This window comes from Plasmodium yoelii (genome assembly GCF_900002385.2).
Source record: "Plasmodium yoelii strain 17X genome assembly, chromosome: 8".
NCBI classification, from domain to species: domain Eukaryota; phylum Apicomplexa; class Aconoidasida; order Haemosporida; family Plasmodiidae; genus Plasmodium; species Plasmodium yoelii.
The window spans coordinates 717787-733141 of record NC_036180.2 but is presented as its reverse complement, the minus strand read 5'-3'; the positions used below and the strand labels follow the sequence as shown (position 1 = coordinate 733141).

Sequence of the window (15355 nt, the reverse complement as noted above, 5' to 3'; positions counted from 1 at the left end):
TCACCAACACGATTTATTTAGCCACATTGGAATTAAAATTTATTTTAAAAATAATAGTAATTAGTATATTTGGAAAGAAAAGGGAATGTACAAGCATGTTATAATGCGCATAAATGTAGTAGCGTTTATTTGACAGTTTTATTTTGTTTTACTTCCGCTTTATTTTGCTTACGCTTTATTTATATGCTTGCTTTTTAATGAAAATCGCTGTAAAAACTTTATTTGCATAAAGGAAATTTTTACAGCGTGCCCTATTAAATTGGCTAAGAAATAGAGTATGCATATATTTCGTTACATATATGTATGTATATATATATATATATATGTATATATTTTTATATGTACATATTTTATATGTATGTTGCTTATTATATATATATTTTTCTTTTTTTTTCTTTTTTTTTCTTTTTTTTTTTCTTTTTTTTTTCTTTTTTTTTCCCTTTTTTTTGATTGCTTAACTGAGCTTGATATTTAAAGTCAATTTAAAATTTAAAAAAAAATAGTACCATTGGTTATTTTGAAAAATCATTATAAATTATGCAATATTAGCAATTTATTAAAAATTATATTTTTATAATAACAATAATTATACTACAACGGTATAAGTAAAATAATACAATTTAATTATAACAAAACAATTATTTTTGAAAAATGGCAAAAGGATTGAGATCTAAAGTTAAGAGAAGATTCAGAACGGTCAAAAGAGTTCATGTTCATGGTACATATAAATAAAAATAAATAAATAAAAATGAATAAAAATAAATAAATAAAAATAAAAATAAATAATGAATAACATATTTTAGTAAATACATATAATATAAAATAGCATTGAAATATATTATATGCTATAACAATTTTATTTTATTTTATTTTTACTAAATCGAAAGCATATGCATATGCATATGCATATACATATTACTAGTTGATATCTTTTATTGTGTAATATTCTATACACAATTCAAATTTATTTTCTTTCACTTTTTTTTTTGTTTGGAAATGCAGAAACGATAGAGAAACAAAATATCGCAAATCTCAATAAAAGAATAAAGGACATGTTACAAAATAGTAAGAATTATATATTCAATTCCCCATACTACATATAATAAAATTAATTGAGATATTTTATATTATTATTTTTTTTTTTTTTTTTTGTCCCCCTTTTGCGTAGAAAATGTCTATAAAGACTTCATTAAGCCACCAAACAAGTTTCTACATCCAGGTAAATATCCACATAATTTAAACAAAATGAGTGAAAATATAAGTAAAAGGCGAAATACCGAATAACCTGTTTTTCCCTTTTTTAGACGACGAAAATGCAGTTATACCTCAACACAAAATTGCAAAAAGTATCGACTTTAGATCGGAAGCATTACCATTATCAGGTTAGTTTAATATGAATTTTTATTTTTGATAATTTACAACAAAATATATAGCTATAAATACAATATGCATATTATCACTATCATTATCATATTGTTTTTTTTTTTTTTTTTTTTTTTTTTTTTTTCACAATTTAGGATTTGCAATGATTGGAAATAGAAGGAAATACGATTTAGAAGAAAAAATGGAAATAAAAAATCAGTATGGAAATAATTTAGGTTTATATGACAATGCAGAAATTAGTAAATTAATTGAAGATATGCATAAAAGGTCAAAAGAAGTTATGAAAACCCTCCAAACAAACAAAGCAGAATAGATATAATTATATATATCTTTTTTTTTCGTAACAATTATATAATAAATTTGCATTACATATTTAATAAAAACAGAAAAACAAATTTGAGTTGCTTTAAAAATATACACAAAATATTTATGCATATATATATGTGCATGGGAAGATATTATACACTAACAACATTGTTTGCTGTATTTTTTGGTATGGAAAATTATTATATTTAAGATTTTTAAATTTGCTAATTTATCAAGTTTATTTTTTTTTCTAAATATTGTTTCATATACATCATGAAATGTTCTATATTAAACTTATTTATTGTTTTTATTTTAGTTTTCAAAATGATTAAATATTATAAATTAAAAAAAAAAAAAAATATAAAAAAAAATATATATATATATAGAAAAGCACACATATGCATTTCACTTTATTTAATATATATATTTCCTTTTGCTTCTTTATGAAAACAAAATTTTTAATTCGTCTTTTAAAAAAACGACAATTTTTTTAAACAATTTAGTAACATAAAGGCAATAAAAATATGTATATAATTATGCACATATAATAAGCATATTATATAATAAGTTAATTTGTTTATAATATGGTGGTATATAAAGCTGGGCATATAAAATTATATGATCTCATATATTTGGATGTTTTTTCATGTTTCATTTTAAAAAAACCAAGATTATATTATATTTTTTATGTGATATGAATAATTCGAATTTTATAAATAAATATGGTTGGATCCTATTGTCTCAACATTATTTTTATCATTATTTTTATCATTATTTTATCATTATTTTTATCATTATTTTATCATTATTTTATCATTATTTTTATCATTATTTTATCATTATTTTTATCATTATTTTATCATTATTTTATCATTATTTTTCTAAGTAATCTGCATTAAAATATATTACGATAATACCAACACATTTTTGATAGCTTTTATTTTATATGTTTCTATTTCGGTGCAAGTTTTTGATTTTTTAAATTTTATTTTATTTAAGATCCGAAAATGGTATCATTGTTAATTATTTTTCCTTGGCTTTTTCTTTTTCTTTAATATTTTGATCCTCTAAAAGTTGTTTTTTTTCTGTATTTATTTTATTTTCTATTTTATTATTAATAAGATTGTGAAGAGCTATAACAGATCTTGTAATACTACCTATAAATATGTTTAACATAATATCATTGTTCTTAACCATAAAGGCTTCGACAAGTTCTGGGTTATCTGTATCAGGCAACAAACTAAAAACATTTTGTAAATTATATAATATTTTTATATTCATTTCTATATTTCCTTGTAATATATCATTTAAATATTCAGAAATTTCGTATAATTTAGATATTAATGTTTTTAGTGCCGATAATTTATCACCAACTTTTGTTGCTAGGGTTGAGGTTGATACGCTTTTTAATTCCTTTAGCAAAAATTCTACACCAACATCTTCTGCTTCAAATGCGCCTAAAATAGGGTTGGAATGGAAACGAAAATTAGTGTACAAAATGTGTGGGGAAAAGGTATAACACTGGAATGGTAATGGCATCGATTTATTTCATATTTTTTTTCAATTTATTTCTTATTTTTTTTTATTTTTATTTTTTTTTTTTTTTTTTACAATTGTGAAACAAAATTGGCAAAATGTAAACTTATAGCGATTTTTCTTACCTATCCTAACTGGGATATGAATAAATGTCTTTCTAAATTTATTATTCGAAATAGCCTTTTCTATAGCTACATACGCATTAACTGGGAAAATTGTTTGATTTGTGTGCACATTTACAAGTAAAAATATAGGAGCATGGTGATATTTATAAAATATTTCGTTAATAAATATATCATTGGGTTTTATATTAGATCCAGTAGTATACCATCCAAGAATTTTTTCACGTGTATTAATTTTTCTTATCATATTAAACAAATTTTCATTATAATTATCATCTATAAAAAATATATTTATATCTTTAATATCTTCATCAAATGGTAATGCATAGCTATTTGTTATATGCACAACACCATCAATTTTTTCTCCTAAAATTGTACCTAAAACTCTTTTTTTTGTATTACTTGCAATACGATTATAATGATCTACTACTGATAATAATACTATAGGATGTACTACGACATGTTTGCTTAAATATATTCTTTCAAGCACATTTATATTTTTCTCAAATATATCATTTTCCATTTTTATTATATATTTTTATGAACTGTTCATAAATTTTTACTTTTTTATTTTAATAAAATTATTATGTACTAACTAGCCAATCTTGTGTTACTAAATGTGTGCGAAATTTACCACAAAAAAAAAAATATATATATATATATATATATATTTTTTTTATGCGTTTCTTGCTTATTTACACTATTTTGTAACACTCGTCTTTGTTTTATCAATACTATGTTCGTTTCCGGGTTTATTCATGTATATATATATATATTCAACTATTTTTGTGCATATACATATGTATACGTTTATATTATCCGTGTATAAGTTTTATTTAACGGTCTTTAATTCGTTATAAGTATATTATTTTAATAAGATTATAATAAAGGTACATAAAAGGGAAGGAAAAGAAAAAAAATAATAAGATTGATCAAAATGTGTTCCTCACATTCCCTTTACAAAATAGTAAATACGATACCAGGTTAATCGTAAAAAAAAAAAAAAAAAAATAGTATATAATTCGAATGTATACTATATATGTATTATTTTTTCACATTTATGTACAAAAAAAGAATGAAGTTGAAAAAATTCTTAAAATAGAAATAAGATATATTCACAAAGGAAATATTAAAAAAAAAAAAATTAGATTAAAATGCTAAGAAAAATCAAAAAGCTAATAGATTTTTCTCTTATGAAAATAGTATAATAAAAAAAATAAATAAAAATAAAAAAGAATATATAAGCAATATACCAAAATATATTACACAAAAAAAATTATTCCACCTATATATACTAATAAAATTTTAGTTCATGTTATTTTTATAGTACATTTAAGAATGGGTTGCTTTTATAAAATTATAATATAATTAACACATTTGTGAAAAAATATAATTTTAAATGTTTATTATATAAAAACTGATATATTTGTTAGAGAATTTTTTTTTTTTTAATTATCGAATTCTTAATAAATATGTATATGCATATAAGCGAATATCCACGATGCTGATAAATTTCTCTATCAATTTGTTATAATTTTTATAATATTTTTTTTTTTTTTTCCAAATTTTTAATTGTTATTGGAAATACTACATGGAAAATATATAATATATTTTTATCGTTTAAAATTATTTGAATAATTATAAATCTATAGTCTATATATGAATTGCTATTTTATATTTTCCCCCAATATATATAGGGACATTTCTATTTACCTTTGTTTTGTTTATATATAATTTGGAAAACAAAAGTGACATAATACTTGGTTATAAAACTAACCTGTAATATATATATCGACAAAAATTGTTTGGATTGTAGAGATATTACAATTTTGTTAGAAACACAATTTCATGTTGCTCTCTTTTTCTACATTTATTCGTTTTGATTGAAAAAAATACAATTTGTTTATTTTTTATTATTTTATTTTTATATTAAAAGGAAAAATACAAAGCAACCACGAATCAGAACAACTTTCATAGGCACTCATTTTACTGCTACGTATATTGTACAGAATGTCAAAATAGGGTGAAAAGTGAAAAAAAAAAAAAAAAAAATTGCTATTCAAATTAATATATTCCCATTTTCGGAAGCAAATAACTCAATTTGTTAATTTTATGAACAGAGGTGGAATCTCATATATTATATAGTGAAAGAATAGTCATAAATTTTATATTGGATTTTCCTTGAAATTGTAAAAGGTGATCCATTTTTTTTTTTTTTTTGAAATGGAAACAAGTATAATTTAATTAACGTGTATAAAATTATTTATCATATTTCTAATTATAACCAATTGAAAAAAATGAAGATTAAAAAACATGATTTTGTTTTGATTGATGATGAACTAAAATGTAGATTGCATAAAGTTGCGGATATGAAAATAAGAATAAAAAAAAATTATATAAATTTATTGTTTCTTGTAAATAAAAAATATGGATCAACATTTTCTTTTATAAATAATAAATGGGTAAGAATAAAAAAACAAAAACACAAACTTGATATAGATTATGATGAAGATATTGCAGGAACAAATAAAGATATATATCATAATAATAATTCCCAAAAATTAACAGAAGAAAATATTGCAGAAATAAAAGAAATGAACTATGAAAACCCATATGAAATTGTCCAAAAGCTTGTAGATAATTCAGCTACATATAATGAAAAAACTGTAATATCACAATTTAAATATATCCAAAAAAAATTAAAAAGACATTTATGTCAATTTACAGTATATGAATGTAATATATTTAATTTAGTCAATTTTTATTATAAATATTTTCCTGAAAAAATTTCATATATCCGTGTAGATTATTTGGCAAACTTGCTTTTTCATTTGAATCGAAGTGTGCTTATAAAGGGTGAGAATAAACAGATGCTTGTTCAGAATAATAATGGAACGACTAGCATAGGGCCAGGGTCAGAAGCAGAGCCAGAAGCAGGGCCAGAAGCAGGGCCAGAAGCAGAAGCTGCTATTGGTATTACTCCATATGATAAACATAATGTAATAATTTATGATGATTCACATGGTTTGTTAACTAGTGTTATAAATATTACTTATGAATATAATGTAAATATATTATCATTAGTATATAAAAATACATGTGGATCTATTATACCTAGTTTTGGAATAAAAAAAAATACAAGTATTGTAAAAGTGAAAATATTAGATATTCCGAATGAAACGAGATCAAATAAAAATATTTATTTTGATGAAAATTTAAATATTATTTTCCCAAATGTGATAGAAGAAAATGAACTTATAAATAAACCAGACAAAGATATTACAATAAAAAAAAATGATTATATAGAAACAAATATTGGTGAATCTAAAGAAAAGACACAGGAACTTATTGTAACAACATTAAGTAGCGAACTGAATAAGTCAAATAAAGATGTTCATGAAAATGTTGATAATTATAAAAATGAAGAAAAAATAGAAATTAGAGATGATACAAAGAAAGAAGAAACAGATGATGTAATTAAAAATAATATAAAAGAAAATTCCCAAAAAAGAAAAATAGAACAAATATATAATAATGATACCAGTATAAATGAAGCAGTGAAAAAAGTACACAATAATAATAATAATGATGATCATATAAATAAAAAAATAATTGAAGATGAAGTAAAGGAAAAAAATAATACATGGATAGAAATAAATAAAATAAAAAAAAGTATCATAGATGATATAAATATGAGAAAAGCTGAATCTTTTGTTATAATTATATCTAGTGAATTTATTTATAATACAAATACAGATATAAATTTATTAGCAAAAACATTAGTATCTATTTCTTTAAAATATTTAAATAATGATAATAAAATAATTATACATACAGATGATTTGAATATATCAAACTTATTTATCCAATTATTAATAAATTCAAAATCATTTATAAATATTAAATTAAATGAATTTATTTTAAGAGAACATCAAGTTATTAAGAGACGAACACACCCAACTATAAAAAATGCCAAGTTGGGTGATGGCTTTTTGCTAACTGCTTTGAAAGTGGAAAGTTGGTAATATTTATTTGGTGGAAAATAAAAACAAAATTAGTATAGCATAAATGTATTTCAATGTTATATTATATTATATGTATTTACTAAATGTGTTATTCTTTACTTATTTATTTATTTATTTATTTATTTTTTATTTTTTATTTTTTTTTTTTTAAATTGTGTAAAATGTCCTAAAAAATAAACACTATTAATTAATATATGTTATGTTGGCCCTTCGATGATTTGAATTTATTTTTTCTTTCCTTTGATATTTGCACTTTATCCATTTTTTTTTTCCTTTCTTCTAGTTTTTTTTTTTTTAATTCCAATTCTTCTTTTTTTTTCTCGTAAAAAGGTTTTAAGCTTTCTGGAATTTTAACAGTTCCAAAATTTTTAAAGACAAATAATTTATTAACATTATTTAAATAAAAATATGTTTGAGTTGTTCTCACTAATATTGATTGGCTTATCATTTTATGTCTGTTCAGAAAAGTTACAAATTGTTTAAAATTTAAAAAAAGTTTAAATCGCTTTTGTTGAAAAATATAAAATGAATAAATCGACAAGCCTTTTTATAGAAGATACTAGATAGGTGATATAATATGGCTTATTGATCTGGGTGTGGAAAATAAGTAAAAACAATAATGTATAACTTATTGGTCTGTGTGAAAAATAAGTAAAAACAATAATGTATAAGTTATACTACATGTTTGTATATACACTTGCATATGTGATGATTTTTTTTATGTGAAAATATTTCGCATTGTTGCTGGGTCCCTTTTAATTATAATGTCACTAAAAGTTTGTTACAAAAAAAAAAAAAAGGAATATTATAAATATAAAAAAAACACAAAATATTGTTAGTAAAAATAAAAAATATATAAAATGATAGGAAACAAATTAAAGAATGTTTCACGGAAATTATCAAAAAAGAAAAAAGAAAAGGAAAAGGAAAAGGAAAAAGAAACAAATGAAAGCAAATTAAAATAGTGCACGCACATTGAGTATTATCATAACTTATTCAAAGAGAAGACGAATAAAAAAAAAATGTACAATTTCTACATATTTATTTTGTAACATTTTGAGAAAAATTATTTATTAAAGCCATATCTGATTCTGTTAAAAAGTTTAAACTATTTAAAAATGGATCATTATGAATATTATTTATTTTTTTTTTTTTTTTTCCTGATTTATATGATTTTTGATTATTTTTTAAAATACCAATTGTGCTATTTAAGCCACTTATATCTAAACCTGATATATTTTTTGTATTAGTATGTAAAATTTCTCTGTAATTTATTTTAAGTTTTTTTTTAATGTTTTTAAAAAATTCTATACATTCTTTATCATTTAAATTGGTGTTTTTTGAGGTATTATATGCATTTTCATTAATTTTCCCAAAATTTTTATTAATATTTTTTTTATCAATTAATTCAATTTTTTTACTGCTATGAAATTCGTAATCATAAATTGGGGTAAGAGATATGTTATTGTTTTTTTCAATTTTATAAGGTTTTGTATTTTTCCTATCTTTTTGATTATTAATGTAACAAAAATCAGTACCCATGTTAATATGGTTATTTTTTATTTCCTGATCACTATCATTATTTTTATTTTTGTGTGTGTAACTACTAAACATAGTAGAATAGTTCATTATATTTTTATAACAAGAAAAGTCTAATTGGCTTTTATATTCGTCTCTTGTTATATTATCAGTGCTTAATTTATATGTTGCAGTAAAAAATTGTTCAAAATTTGAAGGGCTTTTATTAATAGAACTATTTATACTTTCTGCCATATTTTCAATTATTAGACTATTTGAAAATTTATACATTTTTGATCTTTTTAAAAAGTCTACTAATGTATCTGATTTAGATCTTAATAAGCATTCGTGATATGTTTTATTTTTTTCATTTATAAATTTTTTATTATAAAATATTGCGTAATCATCAGTTCTGTATATTTTAGGTTTCCCAAAACATGCGCTTGGGCTTGTTTCCTTCTTTCGATCTGTATTGCTATTGCTATTTCTATTGCTATTGCTATTTCTATTGCTATTTCTATTGCTATTGCTATTAGTATCTTCGTTTTTTTCATCGTTTTCATCGTTTTCATCTTTTTCATTTTCTTTTAACTTCGATTTATCATTTATTTCGCCGATTGAATCAAAATTATTTTTTAATTTTTCCTCTTTTTTTTCTTCTTCAAAACTTGTTTGTTTGTCCAGATTTTTTTTCATTTTGTTATTTGAATAGCTTTCAATTGATAGACTATTTTTGATTAATTTTTGAAAAAATATTTTCATCATTTTTTTTTCTTGAGTCTTTAAAATTTTATCCACCAATTTTAAGAAATAGACTCTTGAATTTAAGAAGTTTCTTAATGCTCTTTTTTCTTTCTAAAATGTAAAAAATAAAAAAAAAATAAAAAAAAATAAATATATACATACATATATGTATGAAACTAGCTTGGATAAATATGCATTATATATACTTGTTGAAATATTATAAGATTCTATAATTGAGAATAATAATACTTACCTGTTTTGGGGGTATGAAACCCATTAGAAAAAATGGAATTAATAATTGTCTATATGTGTATTTCTTTAAAAAAAGAGATAATAAGATACAAAAAAATTTCAAATTATGTTCCTTCCTATTTTTATCATTTATATTTATTTCACTAAAGTTATCAATTAAAGTGCTATTTAATGTTTTTATTTTAAGCATCGATATATCTTCACTTTTTTTACAATTTTTTTTTTTTTTTAATGAGCATAGTTTTTCATTTTGTAGAACAGTATATGTATTTTGGTGGTTATAGCTTTGGTCAATCTGATAAAGCTGGTCAAGCTGGTCATTATTTTCATCCATTTTTGGGTCATTATTTTCACCCATTTTGGGGTCGTTATTTTCGCCTATTTTGTGGCCGTCCAATTCTTCCCTCTTTTCTATAAACCCTCGATCAAAGGTATTGGTTGAAAACCCTTGGTTAGACTGTATAAACATTTGGGGTTTTAAAGTTTCTAACTTTTGTGTATTGCTTTTTTTAACATGAACAAAGTTGTGATTATTTGATGACAATATTTTTTGCATATTCTCTAGTTTTGTATATTTCTTATATATTGGTTTGTTAATATTACGGTTTAATAATTGTTTAATAAAAAAATAAAAATATTTTTTAATTTTTTTTAAAAAAATATTATTTAACAAATCTAAGGATATAATAGCATTTTTAATTTTATCTTGTTTTTTATTAATATATATTTTTTTTTTATAAATTTCAGGACTAGATTGATAAGTTTGTCTTATTTCATTTTGGATAATATAATCATTGGAATTTATATTATGTTCATGTTTTATATCTTTATATATATTTGAGTCATATTTAATATATGTATTATTTTTATTTCGATTTTTTACCTGATCAGTAATTTTATTTTTGTTTTGTTCTATTTTGTCTATGTCTCCAAATTGATGTTGTTTTTTTTTTCTTTCATTTTGGATATTATATGAATAACTGTTATTATATGGTATATATTTAACATAGTTTTCCTTTTTGTTATTTTTTGCATCTTCATCATTATTATGTTTTATATAATTATTATATTTTATATAATTATTATGTTTTATATAATTATTATATTCATCTTTGTCAGGTATTAAAATTTCCTTGTCTTTATAATTTGGCTCATAATCTTTTTTTATACCATTTTCTTCAAAATATTTATTATATTCGTTTTTTTTCGAATAAGATTTATTATTTGATCGAATATTACTATCAAATAGAACTTGCTTATCTTTGAATTTTTTATTATTATTTTGATCATATTTTATTTTGTCATTTTTTATTATTTTTATATCATAATTATCTGTGTTTGTTTCATTTTCAAAAGTCTTTTTTTCTGTTTTATCCCATTGAATATTAATATCTAGATTTATATTTATACGATCATTTTTTATTATTCCTACATTTTTATTTATTTCATGAATTTGTTTGTTTGTGTATTTTTTCTCATTATCATGTAAATTACCAAAGCGATCTTCGCTCAAATTTTGATGATTTTTTTTATGGGTTTCTAAAAAGATAGGATTTTTATTAATATCTTTATTACCATTTTCTACATTATAATTTCCTTTTTTTATTAAATTTTTTTTATCATCAGAATAGACATTTGTATCATGTTCACAAATATCATTTTGAATTTTTACAATTTTGTTTCCTCTTTTTTCATAGAATGTAATATATTTTTTTTTTTTTTTTTGTGGTTTTTGGCTAGTACAATCAGCTAAATATCTTTCTTTTATTTCATTTAATGTTATTATTTTTTTTCCTGTTTTTTTCTCTTTTCTATGCATCCATCTAATAGTTGACATGGTATAAAAAAAAGGCGAATAATAAAAAGAGAAAGATAGAAGCCCATAAATAAGTATAGTATATATAAAATTATTCACACAAAGTTATATCTTTGTCTATTTTATTAAAAAAAACATGAAAAAAAAATAAACAGACAAGAAAATACAAATAAATTAATGAATATAGAATAATGGTATGTTTAGATTTTTGTCATACATTATTTCTCCTTTTCTTTTTCCCATTGAAAAGAGAGCAAAAATTAATATGAATATTTCTTTATTATTTTCCTCCCTTATTTTACATTCATAATTTATTATTTAATTACATAGACCAATGAAAAATTATGTGGATTTTACATAATCTCATATTATTTCTACTATTAGTTTTTTAAATATTCGAAAAATTTGAATAATATAAATGTCTTTTTTTTTTTTTTTTTTATTTCAAATATAGTAAAAAAAATTATGTGCTCTAATTGTTTGTAATTTCATAACAAAAATATATTTTTATATAAAAAATGAATCTCAATTTTTGTAAAAAAATACATAAAAAAAAAAAATTTTCTCTTTATAGATTGCATAAAATGATTGAAAATTATATATATGTATATATATATATATATCTTAGCATATTTATTTAGTATTAAAAATATTTATCACGAAATGTAATGTTTTTTTAATGATAAAACATGTGTAGAAATAAGTATATCATTTCTACCAGAAAAGAATAATATAAATAAAAATTCTCTAACATGAAAAATTGAATATATAAAAGATAAAATAAATATAAAAACAAAATCGAAGGAATGATGGAATATATCCATATATAATTAAAAATAGAAACTTTATTTTATCCTTCTAATTTTGTTTCTCCTAGTTATTTGGGGTAATATTATATTCTTATCATTTTTGGTGATATTTATTGTGTTATTCCAAATCTAAGGGCTCTTGCCTTTAATTTATCATGCTAAAAAAGAAAAGTTCACAATAATATGAATGTACATATATATATGAGCATATGTTTAAATACATGCACATAATATTTATTTGTTTGTTTTATTATTTTCATTACATCATTTATGACACCAAATCTTTCGGCTCTTTTTTTTTTCATTTCAATGTCGTTTAAATTGCCCTAATACAAAGAAAATAATACGATTCACAATTATTTTTTTTTTTTTTTTTTAAATAAATTCACAAAATGATAATGGTCTAAATTAAATAAATATATTGAATAAGAAACAAAAAAATATGCATATATGAATAATCATCTACTAACCCCATTCAATCCAAATCTTTCTGCTCTTTTTTTCTTATTTTCTTCTTCCATTTGTTTAGTAACAATACAAAATCTGCAAAATGGAAAATAGCGTACAATGTAAAGGTTGTGGATAATAAGAAATGGTGGAAATAAAAAGCATCGCCTCTACAATGGTGGTTTTATATGAACACACTTCCAGGTGTTAACTATTTTATTTTCATATTCATTTTATTTCATATTCATTTTATTTCATATTCATTTTCATATTCGTTTTATTTTCATTTCCATTTTTGGCTACCTTTTTGCCCTAGACTCAAGAGCTGCTGGTGTGGAAACAGAATCGGTTCCTATAAAAATAAAATAATTAGACCATAAGAAAATAATTGTATGGTAATATAAATAGATAGAATGAAAAAGAATATTTTATGAATTTCAATAGCTTTCAAACAATAATAAATTCCAAAAAAATTTAAGAGGAATTATGAAATTTACCAAATCGTTTTCTTCTCATCTCTCGTTTTTTTTCCTCACTTAAATGAAGATTATCCTCTACAAAAATAAAAAAAACGAAATATATAAATTTAATATACATAGAATTGTTCATAAAGAAATGGGGGCATAATTTTGATGAGAAAAAACAATAGATACTTAAAAATACACATAAATATAGACATAAAAATTTATATCATATATTTCAGTAATATATAAAAATAAAAAAAATAAGCTTTGAATAAAAAAGATAAACAAATATATTATATATATTTAAATGTATATATATATTATTTTTAGCTATACCTGTTCGAGAAATTATATTTTTTTGTAATGTATTTTGAGTTGATAAATTTGATTCTGAAAAAGTTATTTGGGGTATTACTTTTTTTTTCTCTTCATATGTATTATTTTTATTTTCATTTCCATTCATATTATTTTTTGAATTGTTATTTTCATAATATTTTGAACCATCAGTAGATGTATTATTAGAACTTAATATATTTTTAAAATAATTTGTCATTTTACTTAATCCACCTTTATTATACTCTTCTTTTGTGTTTACTGAAATATTTTTTTTATTTTTTCCACCTAAAAAAAATTATAATTTCAAAATTATATTATCTATTTGTGAGAAACATACTCGATATAATCTATATATGTATTATAATATTATTTATTTTTTTTTTCATTTAATTTAATATATGTCTTACTGTCCTTAGAATCGACATTATCATCTATCGCGTTCGAATTAGATCCATCTCCTCCCTCTTGTTCATGTTTTAATAGCCTTTCTAACAATTCGTTCTAAGTATAATATAAAAAAAAAAAATGATAAGATTGGTCAAAAAAAAATGATAAGATTGGTCAAAAAAAAATGATAAGATTGGTCAAAAAAAAATGAGAAAAAAACTTTCAAATCCACACAATGATACATGATTAGTTAGCCAAATTGTATATATAAATGTGGGTATAGGAAGGAACATGAAATTATATTTGTATATGTACAAAAGGTATACATATATGTATGTAGCTTATTGAATAGACGTATTTTTCTTATTTTAAAATGTATAGATAAGTATATATAGCAATTACATACTTTTTTTCCATGAGACGGTAGCCCTTTTTTAGCTAACAAATCCTTTAATTCTGAACATTTCAAATTTTGATAATTCATCTTTAATTTTATTTTATTTGTTACTGTTTATTTGTATATTTATAGTATTGTAATATTTTTTTACCTTTGCTTTTTTAATTGTTTTTATTTTTTTCAGATTAATCTTTCAGTATAACATTTTATAAATTAAAACATTTAATTAAATTTTTATTTATTTCAATATATAAATATTAGAAACTTGACAAAAAATGTATTACTATGTTGTAAAAATCATTTAATTACTTTTATTAATTTAATATATGATTATGAAATTATACATAATACATATATATTTATTTTCCATAATAATATATAAATTATTTTGTGGTATCAAAAAGAATGAGTATCAATATATACAAATATTTTTATATGTATTTTTTTTTTTATTTATTTCGAATTATCGAAATATATATCATTTTAAAATGAAAACCCCCAAAAATAAAGTTGGTTTGAAAATGTATTATTTTTTTTTAAAGTGTTTATTTTATTATATATTTTGTGAAAAATATATATACTCAATATATTTGTCCCGTTGGGATACAAATTAAATATATAGTATATACATACATACTACATATTTATTATAAAGGCATTTCAAATTTTATTAGTGATATAAAAAATTGTTATTAATATAATGATATATTTTACAAACATATACACAATTTTGAATCTTTAAAATGTTATTTATTTTTTTTGATTTATATCAGGAAATTTGGATTTAATTAAATATTTCAAAGGTTATGAAAA

The 15355-nt window shown here is 20.8% G+C and overlaps 6 protein-coding genes across 6 annotated transcripts; 2 read left to right on the top strand and 4 right to left on the bottom strand.

The window, feature by feature from the left end:
- Positions 1–651: 651 nt before the first annotated feature.
- Positions 652–1696, top strand: PY17X_0817300 (conserved protein, unknown function; the record flags this gene model as incomplete). The annotated part of the gene is made up of 5 exons (XM_022955707.1): positions 652–718; positions 1003–1065; positions 1169–1219; positions 1305–1382; positions 1518–1696. The coding sequence occupies 5 exons, from the start codon at positions 652–654 to the stop codon at positions 1694–1696; spliced, it is 438 nt and encodes a 145-aa protein (XP_022811949.1).
- A 1016-nt stretch (positions 1697–2712) lies between these two features.
- PY17X_0817200 (26s proteasome regulatory subunit s12) lies at positions 2713–3870 on the bottom strand (the record flags this gene model as incomplete). Its single annotated transcript, XM_720357.2, has 2 exons — positions 2713–3146; positions 3351–3870. The coding sequence occupies 2 exons, from the start codon at positions 3868–3870 to the stop codon at positions 2713–2715; spliced, it is 954 nt and encodes a 317-aa protein (XP_725450.2).
- Positions 3871–5644: 1774 nt separating this feature from the next.
- PY17X_0817100 (uncharacterized protein) lies at positions 5645–7372 on the top strand (the record flags this gene model as incomplete). The annotated part of the gene is made up of 1 exon (XM_726354.1): positions 5645–7372. The coding sequence occupies one exon, from the start codon at positions 5645–5647 to the stop codon at positions 7370–7372; it is 1728 nt and encodes a 575-aa protein (XP_731447.1).
- Positions 7373–7559: 187 nt separating this feature from the next.
- PY17X_0817000 (conserved Plasmodium protein, unknown function) lies at positions 7560–7820 on the bottom strand (the record flags this gene model as incomplete). The annotated part of the gene is made up of 1 exon (XM_022955706.1): positions 7560–7820. The coding sequence occupies one exon, from the start codon at positions 7818–7820 to the stop codon at positions 7560–7562; it is 261 nt and encodes an 86-aa protein (XP_022811948.1).
- A 593-nt stretch (positions 7821–8413) lies between these two features.
- Positions 8414–11723, bottom strand: PY17X_0816900 (conserved Plasmodium protein, unknown function; the record flags this gene model as incomplete). The annotated part of the gene is made up of 2 exons (XM_022955705.1): positions 8414–9745; positions 9888–11723. The coding sequence occupies 2 exons, from the start codon at positions 11721–11723 to the stop codon at positions 8414–8416; spliced, it is 3168 nt and encodes a 1055-aa protein (XP_022811947.1).
- Positions 11724–12621: 898 nt separating this feature from the next.
- Positions 12622–14629, bottom strand: PY17X_0816800 (SAP domain-containing protein, putative; the record flags this gene model as incomplete). Its single annotated transcript, XM_022955704.1, has 8 exons — positions 12622–12669; positions 12775–12837; positions 12982–13054; positions 13262–13310; positions 13456–13512; positions 13759–14043; positions 14166–14259; positions 14552–14629. The coding sequence occupies 8 exons, from the start codon at positions 14627–14629 to the stop codon at positions 12622–12624; spliced, it is 747 nt and encodes a 248-aa protein (XP_022811946.1).
- Positions 14630–15355: the final 726 nt, after the last annotated feature.